Source organism: Oppia nitens, unplaced genomic scaffold (assembly GCF_028296485.1).
Source record: "Oppia nitens isolate AA-2021 unplaced genomic scaffold, nextdenovo-longstitch-racon4-pilon3 scaffold4_pilon_pilon_pilon, whole genome shotgun sequence".
Taxonomy (NCBI): Eukaryota; Metazoa; Arthropoda; class Arachnida; order Sarcoptiformes; family Oppiidae; genus Oppia; species Oppia nitens.
Window position 1 is genome coordinate 8,356,028 of NW_026533232.1, and position 12,204 is coordinate 8,368,231.

At 21.5% G+C, this 12,204-nt stretch overlaps 2 protein-coding genes across 2 annotated transcripts in view; one reads left to right on the forward strand and one right to left on the reverse strand.

Annotated features, from left to right (window-relative positions):
* LOC128959428 (myb-related protein B-like) overlaps window positions 1-12,204 on the forward strand; it is a 395,191-nt gene that overhangs the window by 124,661 nt on the left and 258,326 nt on the right. The window lies entirely within an intron of this gene.
* Window positions 116-5,093, reverse strand: LOC128959437 (uncharacterized). The gene is made up of 5 exons (XM_054305390.1): window positions 4,941-5,093; window positions 2,981-3,271; window positions 2,488-2,882; window positions 438-604; window positions 116-347 (listed from the first exon to the last, which is right to left on the reverse strand). Exons 1-5 carry the CDS (start codon window positions 5,018-5,020, stop codon window positions 237-239), a joined length of 1,044 nt encoding a protein of 347 aa, XP_054161365.1. The 5' UTR covers window positions 5,021-5,093; the 3' UTR covers window positions 116-236.

The window sequence follows — 12,204 nt, forward strand, 5'->3', positions numbered from 1 at the left end:
TACCATTAGTAATGATGTGCCGCTTTTTTATACAAAAATTAAAAAGCTATGGTATTTGACAATTTTAAATAATAATAATAATAATACAAATTATGATAGTTTATATCAATTATAATTGACCCTAAAATCAAACAATATTTTATTTATGTTATTGAATAATGTTAAGACGTTTATGAATTTTTATTTTGTTGATCCAAAAGGAAAATCATTTTTTAAAAATTTCTATTCTTCATCAATCAATCCTCCATTTCCTCCATACGACAGTGTATTGTTGTGTCGACCACTTCAAGACTGGCGTAATCTAGTTCTTTGATTAGACACAAGACGGCCGACAATATGTTTGCATTCTGTGTCAAACAATTAGTTAATTAGTTTAATTAAAAATCATTTATAATTAATTTATATATCTATTAATTAATTATGTAAATTATGAATACCCTATGTTTTCCTCCTTTGGGAAGCAGTCGCGGAGCGGAACCGTTGGGTGCGCTCGATATACGACCGATAGTATTATTACGGGACTGGGAGTTCATGTTATTATTATTATTATTATTATGCTGTTCGTAGTGGTCTATCGGACCCAATACTGCTTGAATGGCTGAACCTAAGATTCATTTAACAAATTAGAAAAATTAATTTTGCAAATCTAAAATTGCATAATAAATATCGACAAAAGAATTTTAATCTAATTAATATTTTATTTTTAATTAAATAAAAAAATTTTAGGTTAATTAAAATAGTTAAAGGCTAACAACCCTTTAATGTAAAAGTTAAAAAATTAAAATTAATAATATAATAATAAATAATAATCAGGTTAATATCAACTATAAACTAAATAACGGTAATTCTCATTTAATTGAAAACAATTTTGTCATTTATACGAAAACATCATTAAGTATATATTTTTCGTGGGAATCACCCATTGGTTTAACCATTTGTAATACTGTATATTTACTGTATATAATATATTATATATAAATTATATTGAATTCATTAAATTTGTTATTTTTGTTTTGAAATTTACATTGAATACATTAATTTTATGTTAGAAGCACTATATCAATAAATTACAATAATAAAAAAATAAGCATGCTAAATTAAACAATACTAGACTTTAATAAAATGTGATATTAACAACAAAAACAAAAATACAGTATAATTTCTATTGTATTTTAATTTTTACAATTTGTCGGAAAAATTTGGCCCAAAATTATTTATATAAAATATAACATTATTACCGGCAATAAAAATGTTGTACAATATTATTATTATCTCAAAGTGTTGTCATGTGTGTGGGGGTATTGCATGTAAAAAACAATTATTGTAATCATCAAATAAAATAAATATTTTGACATTTTTTTCAGGTTTATTACATTACATTTTTTTATATTTATTTATTTTCTATTACAAATAGTTTTATTATTTTATTTATAATATAATAATAATTGTTTAGACTCTCGGTTTGTGACCTAAATCTGTATTAAATCTTTTCAGCAAAAAAATCTAGTCTTTAAATAAAAATCAAAAACACTTTGAGACACAATAACCTCAAACTTGGGTGACGACCTTATAGTTTAAAAAGATATATAAACTTTTTTTTTAAGGATGAGCTATAATTTTTCAGGTATATTACAAAAATAATGAAAAACTTTTTCAAGCACTAGTTTTTTTTGGGGGGGATTTTAAAATAGCTAATTATAAATTATTGTATTTATTATTGTAATAAGACTGGTGTATAACTAAAAAAAAATTACTAATTAAATATTATAAGTCATAAAAATTCAAGTTTTCTGTTGTGTTAATTCAATAGATATTTTTCAAAACAAATAGAAATTAGTTTCAATTTAATGATTTTGAAAAGTCATTAAAACAAACAAAAAAGTTTTTTTCTAATTTCGTATGATTTGTAAAAATGTAAAATAAACTAATGTTTTTAAGTTAAAACTAATGTATTTTATAGTATTTAAAAAAAATTAAATCATTTATTACAACATATTTTATTTACCGTATTATTATCATTATCAATATTACTTAAAGTAAGATGAATACCTAAGATAAGCATTATATACCTTAATTTTATTTTAGTAATATTAATAATAAACTACAAACAAAAATATAATTACAAAAACAAAATACAAAACAATTAAGAGACTGGAAAAAATTAATTTTAAATCTATTTAAAAGAGTTGAAATATTATTTTTCAACCGACAAAACAAAAATAAAAAATTTGTTTTTAATAAAATTGATATTTAGATATATGATTTGGGTTGAAATCTACACGAAATACATTAATTACAATTGACTTTTACAGTATATTTTATTTTTATACACTATATTTGAATTGCAATTAATTATAATTAATAATAAATTGAGTTCAGACACACTAATGAGTACCAGTATATATATATATCAATTATTTCATATATATATATATATATATATATATAGAAAGATTGTCATTGATTAAAATAATTATAATTACATACCATTGTAAAGATTATAATCGGACAGTGAGTTTGATTTGATCATTGTTTGACTGCGCTTCTGGAGCTGTGGTGTCGTCTCAATTGGCGATATATTTGGTGATGAGTTTTGATGGGTTAGTGGCATATGCATCGGCTGATGATAAGCAGTCCCATTGCCGTTTGTGTTAGTCATTATGATTTCTTGCATCGGCTGTATTGGCGGCTGTGGTGTCATTTGGTATGTTTGGGCTATCGGTGCGCTCATCGGCATTGCCTGCGGAGCAACCATTTGCGACTCTTGTGGTAAGATCTGTTGATTCACTTCCTCATTATCTTCTTCTTCGACATCGCTAACTCCTGGCCACTGCAGATCATAGCCCTCTCTCTCAGCTTTTATCAGATCGTCGGGAGTGACTCTGTAGATGCGGTTTAGATAAATATATTATAAATATTATTAGAAAAAGATAACCTTAAAAGATAAAAAATAATAATAATCAGTTTTCGTGTGTCAGACCTGGTGTTATCCAGCATTTCAAGATTGGGAAGCGCTTTAAGGACAGTCGACCTGTAATTATCAAAATCGGCGCACGGATTCTCAGCCAACCATAGCTTCTTGAGGTCGGGAAGGTCTACTAAGTATAGTATTTCGTTGATGTCTTGTATCTTGTTTTGCCGAAGATACAGTTCCTGTAGTGATCTACAGGTGGCAAAGTCACCCAATGTTGTAATATTGTTGATGGATAGGGACAGCACCTCCACGTTGGGCAGCCTTTGGACAATCGATACATCTTTCAGATCACTTCCCCTGTTTATCGTTTAAGTTTACCATTCAATTATTAAATTGAGTTATTAAAAACATACTAATATTAGTATATATTAGTAATTTTTTTCGATTAATTGATTTTTTCTAAATATGATTTATAATGATATTTAAATGACATTTAAAATATTAAAATGCAAAACTATATAAAAATAAATATAAATTATATAATAGCGCCTATGAGCTAATATTAAATAATTTGATATCAAAAATAAAAAGGGAATAAAAACCGGATTTTAACGTTATTTTGATTGATAGTTATATATTGAGAAAAAAAGTTATTTAACTTCAATATAATATAAGTGACTATAAATATCCAAACATTTCTATAATATAAAATTTATACTATAAATACTGTATATGCCCTTAAAAAATATGTTATCATTATATTATTATTTTTATATCAAACGTTTAAATATAAAATCTAATGCCATTATAATATTAGTTTTGTTATTATTATTATTATTGAATTATTATAAAAAAAAGTGCAATTTTTATATAAATTTAATTATTTTCTCAAAGTCTACAACAGCGTAAAAATAAGACTAAAATTATTATAATTATTATTAAATAGTATACTAAATATATTATTATTTTTAAAAATTGAAGTCATACTCTTAAAAATGCAAATTTGATAGTTTTATATCTTATGATTGATATGAATGTAATTGTCTAATAATTATAAATATCAACAACAAAAAAACAAACTGACATTAAATAATAATAACTACTTTAGATTTGATAAAACTATTAAATAAAAATTTATTTATTTTTAATTTCCAACAATCCTTTTGATTAACACATAAAGTATTTTTTATTTATAATTATGATTAGATATAATAATTATCATTATTTTGTTTTTGTTGATAATAAGTGTATTGTGTTTCAATTGTGAAAGACAATAGTGCTATGACTTATAATGGGATTTGTAACTTAAGATTTATTTTTTGTGAAAAATACAATACAACACATTATTATGTAATAGTATTTTATTTCATAAATAAAACAAATATATGATAATTACAATCAAATAATACGATTAGTTTATTTTGTTGTTGTTGTTAGTGGTATATAATTACACAACAATATTATTGCCAGCATTTATGAGGTACATGAGTCACACACCATCATCTAAAATGATCATTAAATATTAGGTATGGGTTATAATGGCAACTAAAATAACGGATCGATTTTTATCGATCCGACTGAAAGAGAGAAACACAGGCATAGAGAGAGAGAGAGAGAGAGAGAGAGAGAGAGAACTTTAGACAACATATCATATAAAATACCGGCATTTCCTTTGATTAGGTATATAGTAGTCCTGTCTATTTGAAGATCTGCAGAGCATATCATAGGGTTTGTCAAAAAATGATGGTGTTTTTGGCATATACTGTATGCACACACCGGGAGGACACATATGGACCCTCTCTTATGTAATATTTAAAGTCATGTCATTTTATACACATTTAATTTTTCACCTGTCATTTAATGTGGAAAACGCCCTTTATTACTATTTGGCGGATACCCCCACCCCTCTCAACAAAAATTTAATTACCCATACAATTACATGACTTGTTATGTTAAATTAAAAATTCAAATTATATATATATTATAAAATTTAATTAAATTTATTATTTTTTTGGATATACATTACCAGCAATTAAGGCGTTTAACAGCTCGCAAGTCCTGTGATCGGGTCCGGCTTAGGACCACATTTTCGGTTAATGCCGACATCACTAAAGTGTTGTTAGTCTCACAAACCAAATCGATATTATATTACAATATTTTTATTTTTGAAAAATAATAAAAATTATTTTCAGTTATTATATTTTGTTTGTATGGTTTTCCCTTTGCAAACAACGGTAATGATAATATAGTATTATTATTATTATATCATATATTTTACGATATTATTGGGTAAACAATTAGATTATTAATAATAATAAGTTATCAAAACCACAACACATACAATATATCTTATATTTTATGAATACAGTAAATGATATTATTATTATTATTATTAATGACTATAGATTTTCACAAAATAATAATTATATTTTCCAAGTTTATAAATAATACTTTATATGAATTTAATAATATGTTAATACACTAATAATATTAATATTTTCAATGAATAATTTTTTTTTAATTAAATATTTGAAATAAAAAACAGAAATTATTCTTAAAAATAATAGTTTAAACAAAAATATATTTTTTTAATATACTCTTATAAATAAAATAAAAACACAAAAAATATTTATAAAATATAACAAATAATAGGACTTAAATTGCAATATATTTAAATTGAATTTATTATAACATTAAAATAGTAATTTATGTCAAATAAATAATACATATATTATTAAATCTATATTTTAAAAAATATCACAACAAAATTAATTGCAACTAAAATTCAAAATTTTATTTCATTTATTATATAAATTATAATAACTTTTTTTTGTTATTTTATTATTTCAATTCAATTCGTTTCGCTTTCAGTGACAACAAAATAAAATTAACAAAAAAACTAATATTAATATGTTTTTAAATCACAATATTTTATGAAAAAAATACTAAAAATAATTTATTTAACACTTGATAAAATTATTATTATTATTTTATTATCAGTAAATCATAATAATTTTCAATTGTCTTAAAATAATAATAGTTATAATAACGTATGATTTTATCAGTAAAGAAAAATTATTGCAACAAATAATTTAATAGCAATTATTTATATCATATTAAGTGATGATTAGATATAATGTGTTAGAGAGAGAGAGTGTATTAAAAACACGAAAATTAAGTTATTATTTAATTATTATTTTATATATTTATATTTAATTTTTTATCATCAAAAAAAATTATTATTATTATTTGATTGTCATATATAGTCATCAGACTATACAATGTATATATATAATAAACACACACAAAATAAAACACAACTCAAGTATTATTATTATTATTATTATTAAATTATAAGCACAGGTATGTAAGCGTATGTATCTATCATAAGACAACTGGCCTTTAATTAATACGACAATAACTATCAATGAAAAACAGTGATGTAATCAGTGGTGGGATTCATTGGATAACCATATTTAGTAATCACAATATTTTTTTAATGCAATAATCGTTTTATTAATATATTTATAAATTGTATATTTTATATGATATATAATATACAGTACATGTGTTATGAATAATATATTTAATGAAATAATAATAAAAAGGTATTTAAAGGCAAAACACTTGTCAAATATATATGATATTTAGGTTTATATTTATTATTACTCTTATAATGACTGGCAATGATTAGACAATAAGTTTTTTTTAGTGACAATATTATTATTTTATAAGTTAAGCACTAGTTTATGATATTATATTTGAGGTGACAGTTCAATCAATATTCAATAATCATTGATTATTACAGTACTATAGTTGTTGTTGTGGTTAATGTCCACTAAATCTCCAGACATTTAAACGACATTAACCGTAGAGTAGAGTGTATTTCATACATACATACAGTGCTATGCAATACATGCTATCGATATAATAGAATATATAGTACTGTATGTGATATCAGTCACTCACACATATACTTCACACACACACTGTGTTGTTGTTGTTAACTGTGTTTATGTTTAATACCATAGTATTAGACATTAGGAGGTGAGGACTCTCAGTAGTGTTCAGGTCATGAATGACACGATAGAGGAGAGCACTGGCATACAGTGTGTATGACTTACCGTATGGAATGGTAAACACCGAATGCATAGCACTGTTAGCTATTATTATTATTACAGTATTATTACTATACCGTAGTATTATTCCGTATGAATACATGTTTTTCCACTTTGGGTTTATATATAATTTTTAATATATTCAAAACTCATTCATACAATTTGTTTTTAGGGCTCTATATATATACAGTATATACTATACATAGTGTAGTAAATAGTGGTATAACAGTGTTTTTTTGCTGATTTAGGACCATCCAGTTTTCAATGAGAGCACAGGTAGCTTTACCTGTATTTCCCTTCCCTTCCCTCTCATCCCCCTATCTTCACTGCTAATTGTGTTTATTGACATAAGTTTGTCGTTTTCTCAATAATTTCTGAATAATATTTATTTTTTATGTATTTTTTCCCCTAATTTCTATATATTGATATACTAGTTTAGTTATGTAATTACAAGTTGTATTATATATCACATTTTAGTTCAATTGACAATTTTAAAGCAAACAAACAGTGAAAAAAATGTTAACTTTTTTTTATATCTCTGTAGTGTATATTTTGTAATTTTAGAAAACTTATTATAAATTATAGATACTATATATTCAATAATAGAAATATTTGAGATTTATTCATAGACTTTAGTAAAAACTTTTTTACTTTACGTTTAGTTGACTCAATTATTATAATAAAAATTGTAATATTTATTAACATTATTAACTCTATATAGTGTAAGATACTGTAGTTATACTATAAATCTTAGAAATGGTATGTAGTATTGTAGAGAAGTACCGGTAATTGTAATTGTTTGTGAATATAGTGGGGGTGACGGTTGGCTGAATTAAAAGGTCAACCCTTAATATTTAATTACATTTTAATCATACTGGTTTATTGCTTGTTTTGTTTAGTAACAAAAAAAGCAAATATTAAATAATGCTTATTAAATAAACATTGAATTGGGCACCTGTATATATATTTTTTTATATATAGGAATGAGTATATTTATCAGTGTTTTATACAGTACTGGATTCAGTTTTATAGTGTATTTATTTAGTACAATATATTATTAGTGTTGTTGTTTAAATTTTTTTATAGATAATAATGTTTTCTTTATAAATTCTATATTAAATCTAATATTAAATGTAATAAAATGTAAAATCTATATACATGTATGTTTTCAAATATCAATATATAAATTTACAATTATAGAATAGGTTCATAAAAAATGTAGACTTTATAATATTGATAATTCAATTGATCAGTTGAAGTACTAAAAATTTTATTGATAAAAATACTGTACATTTACATTAATTAATTAGTTTTATTATATTCCTTCCATCGTTTTTATATATATAAAAAGTTCTCTATTTTCCCTGTTTTTGGGAATTCCTAGGGAATTTATTTCATTGTGCTACCACCTATTGAATTCTAAACATAAAATTTTCTCATAATATTTGAAAAGCAACTATTATGAGTACTTGAGTGGAAAGTATCACTAAATTTATTGAAATGATAATTATTTTTAAATATTTTTATGAAATCCTATGCAAATTATTTTGGTTTTGGTACTAATGATATTTATTGTAATAATATAAAAATATATTTATCTATCTAACTATGAAGGGAGTGACCAAAAATACTTTGCATATTTTCCGGGAAAATTGGAGGAATTTAATTAGGGAACTTTCATCCCTTGTAAAGTGACCGAACTCTATATGCAATATATTCTTATAATATATAATTATAATATTATCCACTAATAATATCCATTAAATTTTAAAAATATAATTAATTAAATATAAAATTTTTAGCTTAATAAATGTATTTTTTAAATATGTAATATTTAAGTATTATATACACGTATGATAAATGTATGATTAAAATATTACAATATTAATGTATTTTATTGATAAATAAAAAAATGCATGACCACATTTAAATAATATTGCTTTCATTTGCTTGAAAATAAAATAACTAAAACTTTAAAATAAACTATTTTAGTTATCACAAAAAAATATTAATTAATTTTTTATTTTTATTGCAATAAATTTTGGTTGATTAATTGTATTGAATTAATTATATTCTATCAAGTTTTCTATTATGTATAAAATGTGTTTTTGTAATTTTTATTTACTTAAAATTTATTTATAAAATAACCAAAAAAAATATATTATATTTATATATACAAACAAAAATACAATTAAATTTATTTTACTTTAAAATAAAATTAAGTTTTTAGAATTATAAAAAATGAATAAAAATATTTTGAAATTATAAAGTATTTAAAGAGTTTAGTGCAATAATTATGACAAAACTAATGATCAAAATTAACAAACAGTCTATAATTATTGACCGCAAACTATAATATAAATTATTAATATCGTTGAATGAAACTGTTGGCTATGAGAGGTGTCTATCACTTAAATATTGATAAACAGTACTCATAAGTCAATCATATCCGCAAAGTTGACCCGACATTAGCTGATGGCAACAATAATATGATAATAATAATAATAATAATAATTTAGTTAATAAAAAGTTATCTATAAGTTAATTCAAATAAAATGATAATTAATTAGTTTTATTTTTATTATAAGAAATTATTTATTTATTTTTTGTAAATATCATAAATATATTTGTATATAATTTTTAACAAATTTATACCATTTTATCTTGTTATTTTTACATTAAATTAAATTATTATTTATATTAATACTAAGATATTTAAAAAAAAATTATGATGATTATTAAAGATAGGAATTTATAAAAAATAAATTAAATAATTATAATTTATACAATATATTATACAGTATTTATATTGTAGGATATTATAAATTAAACAATTTTTAAAATTAAATTATAAAATACAAAATATTTGTTTATAATCTTTTTAACAGTATAGTATTTTTAATAATTTTTATAAAATAAAAATAATAATAAATATAAAAAGTTAGTATTCATTAGTGTTAAACAATTAATACTTTAAACTAAAAATTATTTTTAAACTTAATGTGTATTTAAATATCAAAATATTTAAATCAAAAAAATTATTTAACATTTATTTCTATTCTAAGTATGTGTTACTACTGGTGTTATCATAGAATTGTTTATTCATTATTAATATTTTTTAATTAATAATTCATTTCATAAGATTAAAAATATAATTTAATTTATGTATTTTAAAGGCTAAACAGTTACTACGGGTATAGACATATGCCTGGCGTTTGTGGCCTAAAAATATATATAAATTAGTGATCAAAGCACGTAAATGTGTGTAAAAGTTTTATTGGATCACAAATCAAAGCATCAAAAACTTTTATATTTGAAAAGACTATTAAATTGATAGGTCTGTTCAAACATAAAGTTTTAATAATAAGTTGTGAAATAAGTATAAATTTTACAGACACTGACCTAAGATTATGCTCAACAAGACTTATATACAGTACTGCCATATAAGGCAATAACTATTATATTATCAGAGCATAATTTTTATTTAAAATATAATATATTTTGTATAAATTTATATTTCATTATTATAATTGTAAATATATATTAATTAATATTATAATTATCTTATAAGCCTTAATATAAAAATACATGTAATTTACAGACAATGCAGTCATAAAATCAATATAAGGTAAAAGTCTAGACTAGCAATAGCTAGACTAATAATAGTAGGGGTTTCACGGCTCACAAATAGTTGTTTAATTTATTATTGCGCAACATTTGAAAAGTTAATACAAACTTAAGTGTATTAATAGTGGGAATAATCACTTTTCTATGGATAGTTTTCTCTAAATATCTGATATAAGTTTCCGATACTAAATACCTATTAAATATTGCAATAACCAAAACCCAGAATTTAGATAAAATATAAAGTAATATAATAATTAACAACGAGTCTGAATATACCCATATTTTTTTATAGGCGATGCCTCACAGTTTGTGTCACTACTGCACGACAGCAAATGTAATGTTTTAGTTATAAATTAATGTATAATTTTCTAAAACTACGTAAAAATTATGTTAATTGTTTTGTTATATAAAATAATTTATATTTCATTTAATATTTATTTTATTTTATTAATTTTAATAAAATCAAAACAATAGATCTTATAGAGTATAGAAACTGAATCTATTATATGCTAAACAACTTGTTTGTCTGGACACTAACTTAATGTATATTTTGTTAATTTTATTTTGTTATAATATATTTTCATTTAAGTAACTAAAAACAAATAAAATAATAGTAGTATAATATAATAATAATTGATAAAAATTAGTAAAACTAAAATATTTTGTTTTAAAAATATAAACATCAAGAGTATATTTGACATTTAAAATAATTTTATTAATACATTTACTAACCTTAAATTGAATGATAAAAAATTAACTTAAATACAATAATTTACTAAATAATAAATTAATTATTTAATAACCGAAATAAATTACTAAAATAACTACAATATACTTCTTCTAATTTCTCTATAAATATGTCAATTGTTTTTTAATAATAATAATTTATAATTTAAATAAAAGTTATCTAATTTAAAAAATTAGATATTATTTATAGCATGTATTTTATAGTAATTCATAAACTTTATTTTAGCTATTAGCGGTTTTAAAAAATTGATATAAAGGTTTGTATTAACAAATTTTATGTGCTACTCAAAAAAATCTACAAATAAATATTAATGTATTTAAATAATAATTAAAAATAAATTTTCTAGAAAAATATAAATTATAATTATAATATAATAATAATGAAATTTGAATTAATTTAATAAAAATACCAGTTTCTCAATTAATTGCAATATAAAATTTTTTTAATAACTATTAATAACTTAAGTAACCAACTATTATTTAGTTAAAAATTAATTTTAATAATATTAATATAAAAATTTTAATAGTATATAATTTATTCTACTATAATTTACATTCAATATGAAAATTAAAATTTAAGCTATTCAAATACAATATAATTAATATGTATATGACTTAGCACATACTGTATTTAATAAGCATATATTAAATTATTCTTGAATTAACAATTATAATTAAATTTATGGCTTGTAATGCAATTTTTTACATTCATGAATATAAATAAATGTCAAATTCAAGTTAAGCTATAAAACTAAAGTTTTTGTTTAAACATTGTAATATTTTATTGTTTAGTTATAA